General features: G+C 36.3%; 1 protein-coding gene across 3 annotated transcripts in view; it reads left to right on the top strand.

Annotated features, from left to right (window-relative positions):
• The window catches only part of LOC117402972 (adhesion G protein-coupled receptor B3-like), a 212,880-nt gene extending 202,697 nt beyond the window's left edge, over positions 1 to 10,183 (top strand). For all 3 annotated transcript variants that reach the window (XM_034004725.3, XM_034004726.3, XM_034004724.3), the window contains 6 exons: positions 604 to 643; positions 4,735 to 5,369; positions 5,542 to 5,577; positions 7,828 to 7,932; positions 8,857 to 8,907; positions 9,301 to 10,183. In XM_034004725.3, the coding sequence (XP_033860616.1) occupies positions 604 to 643; positions 4,735 to 5,369; positions 5,542 to 5,577; positions 7,828 to 7,932; positions 8,857 to 8,907; positions 9,301 to 9,489 (1,056 nt within the window). In that variant the 3' untranslated portion in view covers positions 9,490 to 10,183. The remainder of the gene's footprint in view (positions 1 to 603; positions 644 to 4,734; positions 5,370 to 5,541; positions 5,578 to 7,827; positions 7,933 to 8,856; positions 8,908 to 9,300) is intronic.
• Positions 10,184 to 22,576: the final 12,393 nt, after the last annotated feature.

Raw genomic sequence — 22,576 nt, 5'->3', positions numbered from 1 at the left:
AAATAACCATTTCTTGCAGGTGTTCTTGTGACCTTGAATTGGTGTTATCCTCTTTGCTTAATTTATTATGAGGTTTTGTTTAATCTGAAGTGATTCCTTAAAATGAAGAATTACTACTGTGGGGTTTATCTTCTTCATACCCCATTCTGGGTGAACTGTAATTAAAGACGGTTTATAAACATACTGCTTAACAAATGGCTCCAATTTAGACAGTTTTCGGCTGGAGTGAAAAATGTAATTTGATTTAAGTTATTCATCACGTTTGTCACTTGGTTTTTTATCTTATATCCTGGATTACTAAAATAATGTAATGTTCTTTAAGTTACCTTTGAAATGAGATGTCAGTCTCTTCATTCCGTGTTAACACACTCACACATTGTCACTGTGACCTGTTAATAATATTATAATTTTGCAAGCTTTACATACATTCAAAATAACATTACATAATCACTAAGTAAATGGCAAACTCACAACTGTGTTTAAAACACATTCAGCAATTGTAGCTTAAAGTACCAACCATAATTCTTAAGATTTTTAATTACAATATACAAAAAAAAATAAAATAACAAGCATAAGTATAATAAATGTATTGTCTCTCAACAGACAGACTTTGAAAAAGATGTGGACATTGCTTGTCGATCAGGTAAGGCACACATGGTTTACTTTTACAAATGAGGTGCTAATTAATATAGATTTCAAATAGTAGACAGCCATTAAAGTCCGTTCAGTTTTTAACCAAAAGGCTGACATTGTGTAACCTCTTGAATTATAAATACTTGGGGTTTTCAGTAACAAAAATAAATAAATAGTTCATACAAATTTGTAGCAACTGGCACGCTGCAAACAATCCAGATACATTATATGTATTTATTTATGTATTTATTTGCACTCATATTGGTCTATTAACCTCCCTTGCCAGATTAAATCCATATCCATTAGTTTACTAGGGGACAGAAGGGCAGTTGCAATTATTTGCAACATTACAGAAGAAGAACAGTCATAACATGTTCCATTAATGATAACAGAATCGTACTGAATGAACCAATAGACACTGCTAAGCCACTGTAGCATTATGCTACATTATCAGGACTACTGTGATTTTTTTTTTCTGTTGTCGTTGCTGGTTATATGTGATCCCTTTTTAAAGTCCATTTATTATTCATGATAAAAAAAACATGCATCATGAGTGAATCATTTGCTTGCTAAATGTAACTGAATTGATACAATCAATCCAAAACACCTGCTTAAACTGAAACACTTTTGTATATAGCTGGTATCTTGCTGTTTGTTTAAAAATAATGTTTACTGTATATCAAAGCTGAAACAGAACAAACACGTTAACTGCATTTTCAATGCTCTGGGAATTAAACCCTCTAGAAACTGTGTTTATTACACATGATGCCTTAAGTAAAGTGAATTAGATCGAATCTCTCTATAGATTTGTTTTTGAGTAAGGCCTGTTCTAAACCATGAAGGTCAAACATATTGGTTGACTGTTAGAAACCAAAGAGGTTTATTTTAACAGCATGCTGTTTAATGTAGACTGCAAAACAAGGCCTTGGTTGAGTTAAAATGTGAAACACCTCGTAGCAATTGCTGTCGATTTTCTTCTGCTATTTTTGTGATACACATTCTTGTTGCTATGGTGATGATGTAACCAAGCAGGGTTTCTTGCACCCTGTGGTCAGCTGACACCATGCCTTAAAGGGTACATCAGCAGTTCCGAATATTTGGTCATTGTATAATAATCCGTATGCAACCAAAAATTTGCATAATGACGCACTGCCAATGTCCAAAATCATTCTTCTGGAGCATCTCTTCTGAACCAAATAACTTGACTTCCTCGTGTACTGTCAGATGTACCACCGCATGCCCAATGAAGCGTTGTGTAAGCTATATTACCTCCGTGTGGAAACACACTAGTCTGTGTGACAAACATGGTCCGTCTAATTTTCCATAAGGAAGGAACTTGTACCTGCTTTCGTTTTGTCTATTAGACATCTTTCACACTGTATAAGTTTCTTTCACATGTTGTATTTTGATGTATTATTATGATTAATGTTGTATTCAATAAAACATTTTTTAAAAATGAATGTATGTGCTGTGTAAGTGGTTGCCGGGGTAAAGAAAACCAAGACAGAGTTGTTCTCATTTCCAACTAATGAAGGGACCTACCCACAATTATAGCAGCACTGTGTTATTTCAATATACTGTACGACCCCAAAGTCTTAGGTAATAGCTCCAGCTGATTCAGAATGTTTTCAGAATGGACACGTATCAAACAAACTAGCAGAGGAGATTCAGAAGTGATGTATTTCCTTTTGGAATGAGGTCTTTGAGGATGATCCGACCTAAAAAAATTAATATTGCATTTTTTCATCCTTCGTATTTGGTTTTCATTTGCATTTCCTGACGCAATACATGCACAATCATCTACACACCGTGTAGTGAGAAAGTTGAATTCGGCAACAAATTCCATCTCCCTATCAGTTTCTGAACAATCTGATGTTGAAATATTGTCTGGCATTACTTCAAAGGTTCCCTGTGTACAGTCACATTGTGTTGCTGAGAGAAATTTGAATTTAAACTGTTAATGACACAACGTCGATATTTAACAATGAAAGCGCACATGATGCATAATTTACTATACGGCGTGAGGTTCCATTATAATAACGTTCGTGGTTCCAGTTCAGCCTGTAAATCCCCACAGCTTGTGGCAGTGGAGCGGTATGTTTTTCTTTCCATTTGTAGATTTTTGCTTGTCATTGTAACTGGGTCTGTTTTTGTTATTTCTGTATACCCCAAGGTGTCTGATAACAAAAACACCCAGACACAGTTACAATGGCAAGCAAAACTCTACAAACGGAAAGAAAAACATACCGTTCCACTGCCATATCGAAGTTGTGTCATTAACAGTTTAAATTCAAATTTTCCTCGGCAACACAGTGTGACGGTACACAGGGAACATCCGAAATAATGCCAGACAATATTTAAACATCAGGGAGATGGAATTTGTGGCCGAATTCGACTTTCCCACTCAACAGAGTGTAGACGATTGTGTATGCATTGTGTCAGGAAATGCAAATAAAAATCAAATATGAAGGATGAAAAAAATGCAATATTTATTTTTTTAGAGACAGATCATTCTCAAAGACCTCATTCCGAAAGGAAATACATTTTTTCCGAATCTTATTTGCTAGTTTGTTTGATACGTGTCCATTCTGCAAACATTCTGAATCAGCTGGAGCTATATCTAAGACTTTGGGGATGTATACTGAAATAACACAGTGCTGCTATAATTGTGGGTAGTTCCTTTCATTAGTTGGAAATAAGAACAACTGTCTTGGGTTTTCTTTTTCCCGCAACCACTTACACAGCACAGACTTTCATATTTTTTTTTTTTTTATTGAATGCAACATTAATCATAATAATACATCAAAATATAACATGCGAAGGAAACATGTACAGTGTGAAAGACAGGTACAAGTTCCTTCCTTATGGAAAGTTAGACGGACCATGTTTGTCACACAGACTAGAGTGTTTCCACACGGAGGTAATATAGTTTATACAACGCTTCACTGGGCATGTGCCGGTATGTTTCAGAGCACATGTGAGGGTACATGCGGAAGTCATGTTTTTTGGCTCAGAAGAGATGCTCAAGAACAGTGATTTTGGACATAGCAGTGTGGCATTATGCCGATGTTTAGGGGCATAGGGATTATTATACAATGACCAAATACATTCGGAACAGCAAGGTGGGATAGTTTGTTTTATTTTTCATGTAGTGCTGATGTACCCTTTAACAGAGTAAACAATGGCAAATGGATTGTACTGAACTACAGTATGTTCCCCTCCTTCAGTTCAAAGGAAACTGCACCAAACTATTGCTTGTGAACTTGAAAGCATTTCTAACCCATGTACATCTGGAGCCTTTTTTTTCCAATACATTTGAAATTTTATACAGTGATGGTATCGAGCTAATTTGATTATGTACAAAATGTAGCTTAATCAAAAAAATATATTTTTTGTATTTTCTCTTAATTCACTTTATTTACAGAAACTATTTACTAATTATCTACACATTATTTTGCATTTCCAGTTCTGTTAGGTATTCCAGGCTGAGAGTATAAATCCACTCGCATACTGCAGAAATAACTCCAGAGTCAATTATATCTGATTATGAAAGTTTTTTATGTGCAATTTCCTTTAAAACTGAGTGATTTTGATACTTAGTGCTAATGTTTTTTAAATATTCATTAACTTTGTAATTACCCAGATCCATAGCTATGTCCTGGTTACTGGAGCTTGTCTGTAATATCTTGTCTTGTGTTGTGTAGAAACTGCCCTTGCATTAACTAACAAATAATTGTGCCCCAGTGCATTTCTGCTTGGCTTACTGAACATGAAAATTAAAGAGTGCAGTACTCCCTGTGTTTATGTAAGGATGCAAGCAATTGGTAAAATTAGTCAAAAAGTTGTTAGACATATAGAATACTTCAGTGGGAGGGCACTGATTTCTACAGATTTATTTACCATCCACTGTAGTAATTTAGTCTGGAAATCCCATTGACTCGTTAAGGCTTTTGCTGTGCTTATAATAAAAAGCTAGTTAACAGGGCCTGTAATGATCTTAATACCAACACCCTATAGCTCTGTGTTACTCCTGTTGGGGTTTCCATTCAATAATGATTTATTGTCCTGTTATAAACATGAATATTATTTTTCACTTGTCAGTTCTCCACAAAGATCTGGGACCATGCAGGGCTGCCACAATAACAGGAACACTCTCCAGGATTTCTTTGAATGATGATGAAGATGAAAAGGGTCCAGAAGGCATGAGCTATTCAAACTTGCCGGGAAACTTCATCTCCAAAGTTCTCATCCAGCAACCATCAGGACTTCATATGCCCATTGGTATGAACGAACGGACTGACCAGTGCATCAACGATAGCAGCAGCGATTTGAGACGAACTGTTTATCTATGCACTGACGATAACCTGAGGGCAGGAGACGCAGAGCTGATGCATCCACAAGGCCAGATGATGGAGAGTGACTACATTGTGATGCCAAGAGGCTCAGCAAATGCTCAGTCTCTGATGAAAGATGAAAGCAAATTAAATATTGGCATGGACACTTTACCACACGAAAGGTTAATGCATTATAAAGTGAATCCCGAATTCAATATTAATGCTCCTGTAATGGATCATATTAATATGAATTTAAATCAGCAATTTGCTGCACAGGAACAAATGCAAAACATACAGTTTGAACCGCGAACAGCAGTAAAAAACTTTCTTGCAGAAATGGAAGAAAATGCAGGCTTATCAAGAAGCGAAACTGGATCTACAATATCCATGAGTTCTTTGGAGGTGAGTACACATTTTTGTTTTTTAGCATCTATGAACTTTAAATTTGATTTACTGGAACACAAAGCTGTTTCAATGTGTCCTTAATGAATTAATTCAACACTTGTTAATATATTTGTTGTCATTCTTTTCTTGTATTGAGCATAATTACATTTCTTTTCATTATTTTTAATAGAGAAGAAAGTCACGCTATTCTGACTTGGACTTTGAAGTGAGTATGATCATTATAGTGACATCTTAAATTTTAACATATTGTTGCAAATATTGAAGTTTACATGTTTCCATGTTTCATTGACTTTGATTTCCTGCAAACCACAATACCAAATATTGGAACCTCCAGCAAGGGTTGCTTTTGTTGTCATTAACAATATATCATGTAGCTACTAGGGCTGTCAAGCGATTAAAAGAAATAATCTCAGTTAATCTTGGTTTAATTGCATATTTAATAGATACAATTACTGCATCCATCTCATTCAAGTTTGTTTTATTACTGAAGCTATTATTATCGACCTTCGCTATACTGCGGGTTTGGATATATCGCAGTCCCGGAGTTGGCTCCCCATTTTTACAGTCTAAACATGGAAACATGTAAACTTCAGTCTAACTGCGCACGCCTTATCTGCAATATACAATATACTTAGCTGCAGTTTTTATTTTAGCCAATGAGGTGTTCACTTGTGGCAGCAATGCACTAGCAAGTCACAGGGCAGTGATGTCAGCTCTCTAGCAACAAGCCTCCTATGTTGGGAATGGATTCTTTCAATGCAGCGGGTTTGTGCATTTGAGAAAGGAGAGGAAGACTCATGAAATTAATTGGAGTCTTAAGTTGATGAGAAGCAATTACCCTCTGCAATTATCCTCTGCAATACATTCACTGAGTAACGGTTATATCCTCCATAATTGTAAATAATATTGTTTAAAATAAATGTGATTATTGAAATAAAAAATATCTACAATGTTAACGGGTCTGCAGTCGGTAGCTATCCAATAGCACTGGTTAAACTTATAGTATCATATTTATCTTGATTCAATTTCTAAAAGAGTACTCTGTCGAAACTGACAGGTTTAATTTGTTGTTGTATTGTTGTCTGTAGCAGAAAAACTACAAGAGTGTATTTTGAGAAGTGAAAGCATGTTTAGCACGCAGGTGGTACTGCAGACTAGATGCACTTCAGTGATACTGGAACTCACTTTGACAGTAGATACAAGTAACCCTCTTTCTATCCAATGGACCATCAAAAAGTTAAGAAAAAAATAAACTTCCCATTCACAAGTCCTTCAATTTGAGTGCTTTGCTACATTAATGCGGTTTTGTGACTCATTTTATATTCAAACGATGACTACAGTCATTCAGTCCTGGCATGCACTAAAATGGTGCTGCAAGAAATGAATTACGGGATGCTAAGAGGAACAAGACAAGAGTGCGATTAACATGCATTAAAAAAATTAATCTCCCAAAAAATCAACGCGTTAATTGCAGAAGTTAACTGATTGACAGCCCTAGTAGCTAAACATTCTGTATGCAGTGTGGCCTTTCTGTACTATGTTTGTCAGGGGTAACGTGTCCCATCCTAAATTGTTTGATGCTAATGGAATTTTCAAAGATCAGTGGCAGTGCACCTCATTGGGGCAGCAGTGTGGAGAATGGGGCAGCAGTGTGGGGTAGTGGTTAGGGCTCTGGACTCTTAACCAGAAGCAACAGTGATCTGTTTTCTGTCGTTAAGCAATTGTTTATTAATTTATAGTCATTTGCATGTGATGTATTCAGCAGCAATGTCAACATAACCCAAACATAATTACCCTAACAGCCTCATTACTAATTGATATTTAAGGAGACATCAAATGTGCTGCTAAAAATGCCACCATTTTGTAAATTAACATTATGACTAGACAATGTACTATAACTAGGCTTGCTACTGAAATAAATTTATATACGATAAAAGTCGGTAAAACCACTCGCTATTTTTTGCTTACCAAAAACAATCATTTAAAATCATCTCTTGTTTGTGTAGGTCTGTGTAATACACTTTTATATGCTGCATTTACTACGGTTTATTTGAGAGCATTTTTAAATGTATAACTCAGCTGTGACCAAACATTATTTCATTTGGAATGTTGGTAACCATGGTTTTGTTGCATGTTGAATATGATAAAGGGGTTTCGCTAAATTAGACTTTTTTCAATGGCATACAAAGTCTGTTTTTTTTTTTTTAAAAAAGCATAAAGGTCGATTTTACTCATTCTCTGCTAGTGGGAGGAACCTTCCTGATGTGGATGTAACTAGTATCCAACTTTTGTAAGTCAAACCTGCCCATAACAACCACTGCAGAGACCATCTTAAGATGGTCTTCAGAAACAGGAGGAAATGTCTTGTTGGAGGTTTGAGTGTATTATATATAACAAAATATAAACAATGACATTGACACTGTTAATTAAATTATTCAAATTTTTACATTTTTAGAAAGTAATGCACACAAGAAAACGGCACATGGAGCTGTTCCAGGAACTCAATCAGAAATTTCAAACTTTGGACCGATTTCAAGATATACCAAATATGGGCAGTATGGTGAGTAACTGGAAGCTGCTGAAAAAAAATCATTACCAGTGAATTAAGACATCTCTTTTTTCCTGTATAATATTGGTTACTTGCATAACACGGTTATCTTGGGGATTGAAGGGATTAGTAGGGAGCCCACTAATGTATTCATTCAAAGAATAGCCTGAATACAAAATGTTACCTGGCAGGATGTAGCTTTTAAAAAGACTGCAAGGAAATGGTGCTGCAGGCAGACAGGGTTACATGGCTGTCCAACCACATTACAAGGCAGCTTTTCAGTAACAGCTATATTCACTAACAATACATCAGAGTTAGTCATGTCACTAAGCTCCCCTTGATAGCAAAAATAAGCTTTTTTTATTTTAAGAGCTTACGGTACAGACTCTGTGATATGCTTAATTTTATATCATCGACATTTTGGATATAAAGGGCATAACTCAAGGTAAACATTACCTTCAGTTATTAATAACAAAAATCTAAGGTGAGCTGTATATAAGGTATAGAAGATTAATAACATTTAAAAAGATCATTAATTGTATTGCAGTTAACCCTTGGGAGACAACCTTGGGATTTACACACCCCATTATCTACTCCTGTTCAGCATTTAAGAAGGCTGATATCTTAAGGGAGTAAACAAATCAAATACACTATGTTTTAATTTAAAAGTATGGCACATCTTCTTATATATCATAAAACAAAACTGAAGCCCTGCTACATTTTGTATGCAACTTCATTTACTGTAACACTTTATGTGCAACTTTATTTACTGTAACATATAATGTAAGCCTTTGATTGATATTTCCCAGTATTTAAACTATATATATATATATATATATATATATATATATATATATATATATATATATATATATATATATATTCATTTTATTTTTAAAATCTTTCTGATGCTTGATATCATAATTCCTTTTAAAGAGTGGAAAATCATGGACCTTATCTTCTGGGCATAGGCGAGGGCATCTAAGTGTAAGTCATTTTAAAGTTATTGCCTTCATTCACTTGCAGCACTGTACCTCTTCATTTTCACCCAAATTTCAATCTTTCTTTAAATGTAATTTAGCTCTCGTTGCTTGGTAACCACTGCAAGGGCATTTGTAACAGAACTGATAACCATGTTTTTTTTTTATCTTTCTTTCTAAGGTACAGTGCACCAAAACTATTTGTGGACACGATTAGCATCCTTAATGCATTCCTTTGGACTAAGGCATATCAGAGCGCCTTTCCATAAACATGTTAGATTACCTCAAGGGACTATCAGTGAGAATAAAATGGGATAAAAAAAAAATGACGGATACAAAAAGGGCACCAAAGCAACACACTGTATTATTTCTGCTTCTCTTTTTCTGCTTCTGTTTACAGGAAAAGGCAACGCCAAACAAGAATCCATGGGATAGTTACAGTACCCCTTGTGAATATCAGAATTACGCTACAATGAATGCATTAGAGACAGATGCAAAGGATTCATTAGAAATGACACCTGCAGAATGGGAAAAGTGTATTAGCTTACCTTTAGATGTCCAAGAAGGAGATTTTCAAACAGAGGTTTAAGAGACCAGTTTGCTTGCACTGACAACATGAAAGACTTTTTGCAGCCTGACATACATATCTGGACTTTATAAGTGTGGCAGGGACATAATGTGCCAATAAGTAAAGGTCAGTGTTTTCATGTATTCTCACTGATGTACTTAGTGAGACAACCAGGTGTACAATAATTACCATCATGTTTTTAAGTACCTGTGGAATGAGTTGGTAAGGTAATCTTTCTAGATAAAACCTCAAGCAATGGTTCATGTTGTAACAGCTTCATTGGGTTTAGTTTTTCAGGAACTTCACCCTGAAGCACAATGTATATATTTATGCAGGTTTTTAAAGTTTATAACAGTCTGTTTGGCCATTACTATACTTTTTACTTTATAATATAAAAAGCAACGTTTTTTCTGTCATTTAAATGAATGTTTGTTGAGCTACATTCTTCATTGCTGTAAATGCAATAAAGGTAATACTCACTTTTATATGAATAATATATTTCACATCTTTATTACTGTAGGCTTCACTCGAAAGCTTCAATTAGCTTTCTTGACTGCAGTCCTGTATAAAATATTTAAAATGTTGTATGGTGTAAATAAACTTTTGTCTATATATGTTTTACTTGTGCCATTTATTTTAGACACATTTAAGACCAGAGAAAGTATAAAGAAAATGTTCACATTGAAAAAGAAATGTAAATAAAAAGAAAAGCTAATTATGTTCTTGCTGCTTCAGAGGGTGTGTCTGAACTCAGTGCTGAGCTCAGCAGCTTTAGCTGCAATAATCAATTTGGCCCATATTACTTCTAAAGCACATATAAAGGGCCCAATTGAATTAACTTTTAGCAATAACAGTGCAAATGAGCAATTTATATTTCAATCTGATTAACAGATGATGATTAAAAATGTACATGCTTTGTGTTTATACGAAGTATTAAAACTGAAGTATCTGGACTACTATAACAATCGGATTATTTGGTATTCTGATTTCATCTTGGTTCACCATGTTGGATTACACTCTCAAAGCTATTAACTCTAAATTGTCATCAGCACAATGTTTTTAGATACTAAAAGGTTTTGTTTCTCATTTTAGAATTATAGTTGGTGTTTTTTTTCTTTCAGATAAAAACTGCGCTGATGACTATTTGGAGTAAATAGCTTTGAGAATCGAGCCCATTGTGATTTGTTTATATTGAAATGTTTAAAAGTCTGAGTGCAGCCACTCAAGTATTAAGGACCAGATAACACGTGGCTAATACAAGAATTGACACATCAGAATTACTTAAATTGAAATACCTTTTAATCTATACCATGGCTAATGTATTGTCTGTTTACTCAAATACTGCTTTAGGGTGGTTTGAGAGTAATCAGGAACAATCAACCTTATTTGTTCAAATTATTTGTCATCATTATCAAGATTAGCTTGAGGCAAAGGCATTTGTGCATTCACAATCAAGTTTGACCCAGCACAGCCAGATTAAGAGCAAAATCCTGGGCGATTTTGTGATCAGTCCAGAAAGACCTTAAAATTGAGCTGTCCACAGAATTGTGCTATATAAACATTTGTTAAAGCCAGACTAGTAGCAAGGCTGTGTTAGCAGCTGTGTATTATAATTGGCCTCATCCAACAAAGTCATATTATTTATAATCCATAGACATTATACTGATAAATACATTTACTGAAAGTAGAAATAGCAGTGGAGTAACATTGGAACAAAGATTTCCAGTAAGTTTGCAATAACAATCATGAATACATTTTGCTGCATGGTTGCAACGCTGGAGCTACTGCAACAGTGGAGGAGTGGAGTGGAGCGGAGAAGCAGGGATGCAAAAGCATAGCAACAAAATTGAGAATACAAGGCAAGTTCAAATACAATGAGATGTTGGTTACTTTTTTTGAAAGGACAAGGGTCTGTCTATAAATACTTTATTTTACTTAATCAATAATATGGTTAATTTCTTTGTCAGCACTGCTAACACACAAAGATAATTTAAATGTATACATTTAAATAACTTGGATTAACACCTTATAAAAACTCTTAACACTCATGTTTTATGCTGTACTGGGAAAATGAAGGGATATATGATGATAAGTAATGGACTGTGAGGGTTCCAGTACAGATTCTGCTATAACTGTAAGCTGCTGAAGCAATATGACTCACATGTTCTTGATAATAGCTGTATCCAGATTGGACATACTGGTATATTCTCTTGAGTGGTATCTAGGAAGGACAAATAGCATCAAGGAGTTTCACCCATTTTCTCCTTCATTTTAATGAGTCATGTCATTGGGTTGAAAACTGCTTTTGTGAGGTATTTTCACATTCACACCTTTTGAAAAAGAAGCTCCCCCTCCACTGAGTTGCATCGAATCTCAGCAGTGTACTGCAAGAGAACAGGACTGAGAAGGCCAAACGGTTTCAGAGGAAAAAAAAAAAAAATTGCTTCAAGCAGCAAGGCTAAATAAGAAAATAAATAAATAAAGAAAATAGAATACAGTGCAGCAGGAAGCACTGCAGAGAACAATTAAGAAATCAATAAAAAAAGCTATACTCATCCTAGTTTAAAATGAAATTGAAAACTAATTTGTAACATTTTAGGCTAGGGACTGCACTCAAGCTCACCTTCCTATCTTTAGCAGATAAATCCCCTTCTTTGTTAGTATTTCTGAATAACATTGTTTTATACCACTTTAGATACTCCTTATAAAAAAGGATGCACCCCGACATCCCCATTAAGAAAGTACATAGTCTCGTGCCCACGTCGGTGACACAGTACTAGGTCCAGCCAAGGCTTGTCCAATATTGCCCACGGCAGAGGGGGGTCTTTGGGGTCCATTCCCTAGGTCGTGTCTAGGAGGGTTAGGTCAGCGCCGGTGGACCCAAGCGGCACCAAAACCTGGGGGCTGGTTTCCAGGGATGGTCTGCTCTGGGGGCAGGGGGGGGGGGGGAATTATCACATCACTTGTGGTTTCAGACACAGAACCTGAAAAATAGTTATTTGGTGTAAGGTTTCAATCGATTAAAATGTACGACCAACACTTGATCACCCCCTTCTCGTTTAATCCTGTACAATACATCAGATACCCTTTCACAACCTTAAATGGGCCTTTAAACCTTCTTTGTAATTTAGGACAACCCCTTCTTTTTCATGCTTGTTCTTTAACCCAAACCAATTCACCCACTGAGTAATATTTAAAGTCATAGACCTCCATTTGATGGCCTGATGCTTTTTCCTGGTTCTGTAACTGTTTGTAGACCCTCAGCCGGTCTAGAAACATATTCACTACAAAATTCATACTCTTCTGAGGGTTTCAAATTTAGCAATACATCAATGGGGAGAGTTATTTCTCATCCAAATAGTACTCTATATGGAGTAAACCTAGTACCAGATTGAACACTGCTCCTGTATGCCATCATTAAATAAGGCAAAATTTCATCCCAGTTAGTTTGGTTGGAATTTATAAATAGAGATAACATAGCAGTAAAATTGGTTAAATTGAGGTTAAATTGTTCGACAAGTCCATCCGATTGTGGATGGTAGGGGTAGGTCCTAGATTTATTAATTTCTAATAATCTACACATTTCCCCGAACAAAATAGATTCAACATTTCTCCCCTGGTCCATATGCATAGATCTTGGGGTCCCAAAACAACAAATTACTTGTTCTACTAATACCCTAGCCACCGTAATTGCCTCTTGATTAGGAAGTGGAAAAGCTTCTGTCCATTTTGAAAAATAATCAGCAACTATTAAAATATACTTGTTCCCATTAGTGGTGACAGGAAGGGGGCCCAAAATGTCTAAAGCTATAAGTTCCATGGGTCTAGAAGTTTTAGATGTGCATAATGGTGCATAAGGAGCCTTACCTGGGGCTTTCCTAGAAGCACACTGCAAGCATTCTCTACACCACCCTAGCCAGAAGAACAGAGTTCTTACCTTTCCCTGTAATTTCTCTGTGTCTAAATGGCCTCCCGTTATGTCATTATGGAACATCTTGAGTACAGAGGCGCCAACGACCTGGTGAGAACCACCTGCATACCTGGAGTCGAATTTGGATGGGGGCAGAGGTACCCTTACCAGCAGTTGATCTTGAACCTGTACTTGGTCCCACATACCTACAAACTCCAAAGTCTCAGCCCCTGTTTCTGTTCTATTTTCTATTCCACTGACGTAGCAGAACAACATCTGGATCTTCCTTCTGGGCTTTTTCCAAGTCCCACTCCTGTTCTATCGATCCAGTCATGTTCGCTGCAACCACTTCCAGCGAGACTGCAGACTCTGCGTCCCAGGACTCCCCTCCTTCACCTACAGTAGGGTCCCTCGACAGGGCATCTGCATTCTGGTGCAGTCTTCCTGGTCTGTGTATAATACAATACTGAAAAGAAGCCAGACGTTCCATCCATTGTGCAAGCTCTCCTTCCAATTGTTTAAAGTTGTGTAACCACCTCAATGAACTGTGGCCTGTGTGTAGAACAAACTCTTTGCCTAAAAGGTAATGCCGGAAGTACTGTATAAATGTTACCATTGGCAATAGTTCCTGCTTGTCTTTAGCAGACCATCGCTCTTTCTTAGTATGAACACGGCTTGCATAGGCAACTACTCGTTCACACCCCTCTTCTTGTGACAGGACAGCTCCTATTCCAGTATCGCTAGCATCAGTATCTGAAATAAAAACCTTTTTGGGGTCTTTCTTTGTACTTCATTTGCCAGATTAATTACCCTTAACTCCTTGTTCAACCCGACAAACCAAATGCTGATTTGGCAAGTTTTCTGATGGCTCCAGCATCCCCTCCAACCTCTCTTGTATCAACTCCTCTATATGCCCCTGAGTAAAATTATTTTGGCTCACAGGGGTATAATTACATCATTCTGAAGCACTTGTTGCACAAAATAACAGGAACTTTCTACCAATCTGGGAACACTGCATAGTCTTTAGATCAAAGGGGCAAGACGCTTTCAGAAATACTGATGGACTCCACTGGTTTGAAATGCAAGCTGTGGACTACAATATTCTGAATTTGAAGTCTTTAATTGCTTTTTGCAAAAAGTTAATAGTTTGACTTATACCAGCAGGTAGGATATGTGTTACTTGTAGCCACCCATATGCTACACGGTTTTCTATGTACATTAAAAAAAAAAAAAAAAAGATTTATTTCTGTAGTGTCATAACGTGTTAATGTGGCACCATAATCTGTTTTGTCTAGGTAGGCTACGGTAAAATAAAAGTGCTAAACATGTTTTAGCATTGTACAGTATGTGTAATACAGCACCATGATTCGTTTTGTTTTGCGGGTAGCCTGTCAAAGTAAAAAAGAAAGTGCGCTAGATTACTTATTTGATTTTACTGCTGTGCTGTACAGCTACGGCCAAAAGTTTAGCATCACCTAGAATTTTAGGATTGAGACATAATTAAACAACAACAAAAAAAACCGATATGGACATAATTTTAGTATTTTATGTATCATGTTACCAAATAAATTACAAAAGTATATCATAAAAGAGTACCAGAAGCCATAATAGTAGTACAGGATTTAATTTTAGACAAAACGGTATGTAATTCAATCATTCAGCAGGTTTCATTCTTTGAAGCAACATATGTTAATTCTACTTTGATGCAAAACTTCTGACCATAATGCCTAATGTGCAGATTTATATTTATGCATAATGTAAGGTGTACGGAGAATACATTATTATTATTATTATTATCAATTTCTTAGCAGACGCCCTTATCCAGGGCGACTTACAATTGTTACAAGATATCACATTATTTTTACATACAATTACCCATTTATACAGTTGGGTTTTTACTGGAGCAATCTAGGTAAAGTACCTTGCTCAAGGGTACAGCAGTACCCACCGGAGATTGAACCCACGACCCTCCACTCAAGAGTCCAGAGCCCTAACCACTACTCCACACTGCTTATCTCAGCGCAATGATTTATACATTTTAAATAAACCGAGCACTGTAAATGTGTGTGTGCGTGTGATTTATTTTTACGTTTTTAAACCCGACGTCTTGATATTTTGTCTCCAAACAGGTGTATGCCATTGTTACCTCTGACAATTGGTACAATCGCTCGGTAACAATCCGTTACGGTAAATCACATCTAAAACCATTACTGGCCAGTAAAATAACCAGACAGTAGTTTTATAAATCACGTGTTAAATATGGTCCAGTCATGTAATTGCCATAAATTACTGCAGTCTTTTATGAATATGGCCCTAAGTGTTTTTCATGTCAGTGACTTCAAAAGGGGTATGATATTAGGTGCCTATGCAACCTGCACATCCATCAATGCAGTGTCTGCATTGACCAATATATACCCACCCCCAAACAATCTAACATAAATAGAAAATGTGTCTGTGTGTACAAAATCAGTGTCTACCACGTATTGAACTTCCTCTGTTCCCTTATTGATATCCTACAATAAGTAATATAAAACTGGATCTTTGTCATTGTGTTGAACGTACAGGGACGGCTGACTGCTTGCAGAAGTACAACCTCCAGGCTGAAATGTACTGTTCTGGTTTATCTGTATTGGTAATGAAATGTGTAATTTTTCTACACGTTTTCCTGGGGCTGCCAAACGCCAAAATCAATAGGTGCCTAGAGCAACAAACCTTCTACCTAAATGCAAAAGTGCTAATGGATTTTTTCAGCAGGATAATGCCCCATGCCACAAGGCTAGGATTGTCCAGGAATGGTTCCACGAACATGACAGTGAATTCAGCTTACTGCAGTGGCCTGCCCAGTCACCAGATCTCAATTCCCCTGTATGCTTTAATAATTTGTAATTTTTAGAATTTAGTATCAGAGTCAAACACATGAAAAACAGTACAAGCTACAAACAGTGCATGTTCTGTGTGTGTGCATTTTCTGCCGTGATCAGTAGTTTTCACAATGTATCTTCCAATGTGACCTTGTTTTGTCTTAGCTACTGCAATTACATTAATCTTTAATCATTGTTTTTTTTATTGATTCAAACTAACAGTTCTGTTCAATCTCAAGCCAGCAAGGGCCCCCAAGGGAAATCCTAACAGGGCAGGTGGGGGCTGCTTGTAGTAGATAAATGAAGATAGGCATTTCCTGTATTTATTCAATAATACTGCCAGGATGCACTAAATCAATGGCCCTTGTCTTAATAAATATTATATATATATATATATATATATATATATATATATATAGTGTGCTCCCTCGCTGTAATGTGGGTCTCAGGGGACACACAATATGAGAGTTATAACCGAAGAGTGTTATAAACGGGGGAGGAGGTGGGACACAACACACATCTGACTAAAATACAAAATAACTCCTTCTCTATAATGCACATATAGTGAAGTAAAAATGTAACTTTCTGTGAATTAACCATGCATAAAGCACCATGTAATCAATGCTATATTTTTTACAAAAAAAAAAAAAAAGGTAAAATTCCCACTCATGGATCATTTTAATTAGCAGTTTTTAAACTAAATAGCCTGGTTAAACAGCGGTCAGGAGTTCAGTTCGAAGCAACAGACAAGCAAACAAAGTGCGAGAAGGAGAGGGAGGAAGGAGAGGGGACGAGGGAATGGGCTTGCCCCAGGTTTGACTACTGGAGCGGGGCTGAAGGAAAGATAACTATGTAACAGGCCTAGTTTTATTTACTTATAAAACGTTCAGATACTGTATCAAAACCCAGGAGATCTCTGTACTGGTACAGCAGTCTTATATGATGTCAGCATGCTCTGTCCAGGGTTAACAGAGCATCACATCTGTCTGTCAAAATACAGCAAGAAGGAAATGGGTTGGCAACTGGCATCTCTGGCCTGTTGTCAAGTAAAATATTCTTTATACCTGCATATTGCTACTCAATGCAAAAGACCTGCTGCTTCTGACAAGGGGCAACATTTTATATCTGGATTGGAAATATGCTTAAAGGAGGTAAACACTGCAAAACTCATTGTTAGTGGGGTCAGCTGTAAATGTAATTCCAATGGAATAAAACATTGGAGCACTTAAAGCTACAAATGATTATCTACAGATAAAACAAACAAGAAATGGCCAGAGCCTCAAGCCTGCTGAGCTGATTATGCATGCACAGTATTTATAAATTGAAGGATGCTCAGTGAATGCATACATAAATACGCCTGGGGAGATAATGCATAATTAAGGCCCTGTGTAAATCGCGATTTCACGGGCTGCGCGGAAATCGTGAAATTAGCGCAATACCATGATTTTTACAATATTCTTAAATACAAATACATTTCATAACTATTTGTATTTCATACAAAAAAAATAAAATCACATTAACAAAACTGTACAGCTGTAGATCACTACCGAGAATCGACTGTTGACAGGCATTTAGATTGAAGTACGGTATTCACCGAACGAGAAAGGCGGAAATCCAGAGCAGTACTGTGACTGCTTTACTTGCAAAGAAACAAAAAACGGTGACTTCCGTGTTCCAAAAGGCAACTGAAAACCGTGAAGCACGAAACACATTACATTTTGACCTGACAGAGCCGTTTGTTCACGCAAATATCCCTCTTGAAAAATTGGACAACCAAAAGTTATGTAAATTCTTCAGACTGAGTGTAGCAAATGGTGAATTGATTCCTTCATCAGCCCAGCTGAGACATGAATACTTACATAAAGCTGCTGAGTATCACAAGTAGGAGATTATGGAACTGGTAAAACAGTCAGGTTGCTTGTCAGTGGTCACTGACTAGTTGACTGATGCCCAAGATAAGTATGGGTTACACATTGTATTTGTTTTGCAAGACCTAAATGGTGAACATGTATCTGACATACTAGACCTGAAGCTGTCCTTGCAGATATACCTACAGGCTGTTAATTACAACACCATTTCACAAGCTATTGTAAAGTGCTTGAATGACGTTGATTTTGATGATGTCAGTGCATTTATCTCTATATTTGATGTTTTAAAAAAAATAAATAACCTGTACACATAATTAATAAAATAGTTTTCACCTGTACACATCATTTATAAAACGATTTTCACAGGGCCTTATGTATAATTACTGTAAAACTTCAAATAATTGCCAAGTCTCAAATAATCACCTGTCTCCAATATGTGCCAGGTCTGCTGCAAATATTGTAAATAAAAGCCAGGTCTCTATTAAATACCGGGTCGCTGTCATTGCCATTGAAGCTGAGGAAGATGAGGAGGAGTAATGAACTGCTAATATGTGACAGCGATGAAAGTGACTCAGAATAAGTGGCGTGCTGTCAGGACCTTTAAGGTATTCCCTGTTGACCAGACAGTACCAAGTAAACCATCAGTCAAATGACATTACGTTGCCTCACTCACTTGTGTACAGTGTGCTTGCTTATACTATGAAACATACTACTCTAATTATTATTTGTTCATTTGTCTGACACCTTTATCCAAGATGACTTACAGGGTTTACTAGGTCTAGGGGTTTCCTGAAGGGGATGTGATCAGCCACTAAGAGATCTGCATTTCCCCCGCATAAGTCTAAAACAATGACCAAACGCTAGAAAAAAAACATTTGAGGGTATACTCCATTTCAGTTGAAGGTCTTGAGTGAGTTTAACCAATAGGCAAGTCGAAGATTGTCCTTTTTTTTTTAGACAGGCGACCAATCAGGAGTGAGCATATATATATACACCACACACAATTATGGTTCATTCTATACATCTTAATAAGTATCTCTTTTTTTATTAAGTATATTATTAGTAATCTATTAACACATAGCACTTTTTAAAAGGAGCAGTGTGTAGCAGTGGGTTGCAGGACTACTCTGTCATGTTGCTCACAAACAAACCTGAAAATGATGTGGACACAAACACTGTATCTGTGAACAGTGTGTGGAATTCAACCAGATAACAGAATTATTCCTGTCAAGTATTTACTGTAGGATGCACTGTTGTAGTGTTTATGCCTTACAGGTTTGGTGTCTACAGTACATACAGTATTCTTCTGTACTGTAGATGTTCCTCTACTTGAGCGACTATCAGTGTGTAAAAAGCAGGTAAATATTTTTGCGTGAAGGATCTTGATAAAGTTTTCATCTTGTTTCATTCAGTCATCGATAATGCGACAGACTGTTTGCTATCTTTGTTTTTTAACATGGCTCGGTCTTAGTATCTTACCCACCCACTAAGTGAAATCCATTTCCTCTGGAGGTTGCCAGGGGAGAAGACCATACCTAAACAATGAAGCCTTCAAGGTCGATCAGGCATAATGTGACCTGACAGACAGTGTGCACAGAAAGCTTTTTATATGGCACTTCAGCTTTGTGGAGATGTACTAGCCTATGAGTGTTTACTGCACAATGATACACTTCAAGACTGCAGGCCCAAATGTACGTTTACTCTCCTAATGAATTGTTACAGGTTACATGCATTAATATTGTTATATACTGTCTCAATCCTGTGGTGACATTAGTAACCATAACACTAAATATGGGGCAATTTCTTGCTACCTCAAAGACAAGAAAGATATTGCAACCGAAAATGGGATTCTATTTTATATGTGCTGTGCATAATGAGCTCAAAGGATCAGGGATAATCTTGTATCCTAATTTTGTGTTAACTCCATCTAGGAGGCAGTGTTATTACAGAGTAATGAAGTACTATAATGTGACAGCAAATCTGTAATTGTATTTGACACTTGTACTACAGAATTCAGTCGATCAAGAAAACATCCTGCAACTTAAATGAATTGCATGAATTTTATTGATAAGAATGTGTGCATGCGGTTATACCGACATTTTTGCCTCAGACCTATTGAGTGGTTGACGATTGCCTAACCAAGTAGACAAGGCAACCAGAACCTCCTGAGGATAGAAATAGAGACATACAATGGGAAGGTAGAGGGATGGAAAATAGTTTGCAAAGGAGACACCTGTTTGGATAATTAGGTGTCATGTGATGCAGGCTTTCCCTAACTTCACATTTCTAAACTTAATTTAGCAGTCACTCAGGGTTTTTTTTTTTTTTATATAACTGTCCTGTAATTACTGTGCCTTTAAATTTGGTAAAAGAGCATCACTAGACCTCCTGAAAATCAGAGAACCTCTCTCTCCTCTAAAAAGAATAAGATTGTGTTCTATTTTAAAAGTCAGCTGAATGAGCAAGTTAGAATAAAGCCCTATTGCTTCTGTGCACAATGATATTTACTAAAAATGAAATCTATATGTAAAACAGCTTGGTTTCTAGTTCAGAGTGTGGGTGAGGCAGTGGCTTAGCTAGAGGGGTGGTTTTAGGGGTTTGAACCCCCCCCCCACCACCCTGAATTTCATTATTTAATGATGTGGGAGAAAAAAAAAAAGTCAGTCCCCTGCGACACTGTAAACCCTTAGCTGTTTGCTTCTCTGCCTGTCTCACTTAAAAAAACAAAAAGCAGTCAAACACATATCTAGTTGTGATTGGGCAGAGTCCTGTCATTTTTACACCAGATTTGATTGGACGCCTTTGATTGGACAACGCGTGTGCACGTACTGTTCAAACTGTCATGCGATGAGACGTCCAAGTCGAAGATTAATATAGAAATTATGGCCTCGGGGGACTGGCGAAAATACAAAACATAATTGCCGACTCTTAAAAAATGAATGCTTTTAATGGTGCATGTGAAGCTGTGCATCACTCAAAGGACAAAATGGCTATTTTAGCCTTTGGAAAAGAAGGTACAATGAAACTAGTTATTTAAACCCGGTTCATTGTTTACTACAATATTGAATTTAATTGTTAATTTACCGACTTTCCTTGATAAAATCTAATCCACGTCTGGGAGGTTACTAGACCAACTCTGAGGACACGAGGGGCTGCATTCTTGAAATGTTCTTAAGAAAAAAAATCTTCTAAATCCAATTTTTTTCTTGACAAAAAAAATCATAGGAATTTTCTTAACATTTTTCTTAAGAACATACTTAAGAAAAACTTCTCCATGTATTCTTTAACTTTAAGATAACTAAAACCTTGTCTTAAAATAAGTAGCTTTTTGGAGGTATGTAGAAGAAATACATATTAAAATGTGTGGATAGTTAAATATATTTTTACATATTTTATATTATTGTGAATCTTAAGAATTCCCAAATACAATTGTTTTTCATTATGGGTATGTTAGTATTTTAGGATTTCTTAACCCGTTAATATAGACATAAATCATGCTATAACTAACAATTTAATTATTTGAAGGATTATTTATGATATCCTTAATATCAATTAATGAAAATATGTATGCAATGTGCTATATATTGATGTAAAATATTGCAACTTTTTCTAGAATGGAGGCCCTGTGGTTGATCTTACAAGAGGCAGAGAAGACAAATGTGAGAGTGAGCTGAGTCAGCAAGACTTAAAGGGATTTAAAAATGACCTGCCTTTTAGTCTGATTGACAGGTCACTGCAGCCAGCGAATGACAATTTAAGAATTACTTTTGTTTTGCTTTTACAGGCAGTTACAAAAAGGAAAATATATATATATATATATATATATATATATATATATATATATATATATATATATATAAAATCAGACTTGTAGGACTCGAGTCACGGCTGCAAAAGACTCAGACTCGACTCGCCCTCGACCTTGTTTGACTCGGACTCAGACTCGAACATTCGGGATCTGTGACACGGATATATTAACGAGAGTCCTTTTTTATTTTCTATTAAACAAGTAATATTACAGTTACTAGGAATAATAAAAACCCACCTAACAAAACATTATCCAATCACTGGTTAGCCCTGTTGTCTTTGCAGCCAGTCATAGTAAGAATAAAAAATTGGAAGCGGGTTAGGTTGTAGTCCCACATCACAACTGCAACCACCGCAGAACAATTTTTTTTTTTCTCTTTTGCATTACGTTTTATAAGGAATAAATAATGTAATGGTAAACAAGTAAGTAATTATTTGGCTTTTAACAAGCCTTTCTCTTTACTACTTTAAACCTTGGAAGCACTGTAGAAATACATTTCTAAAACTGCATTCTTTAAAAATATGTAATTTGATTTTGCTGTGCTCCCAGAATCTCTGAAATATAATTAGGGTTTCTGATTTTCGTTTTTAACCGATAAAACCCAATAAAACACCCCCGATAAAAAATAAATGAAATTGGTGGATAGACAATAAACACCGGA

Source organism: Acipenser ruthenus, chromosome 5, assembly GCF_902713425.1.
Source record: "Acipenser ruthenus chromosome 5, fAciRut3.2 maternal haplotype, whole genome shotgun sequence".
In the NCBI taxonomy this organism is placed as follows: domain Eukaryota; kingdom Metazoa; phylum Chordata; class Actinopteri; order Acipenseriformes; family Acipenseridae; genus Acipenser; species Acipenser ruthenus.
The sequence above is the reverse complement of the archived record's forward strand: the minus strand, read 5'-3'. Positions and strand labels throughout refer to the sequence as shown.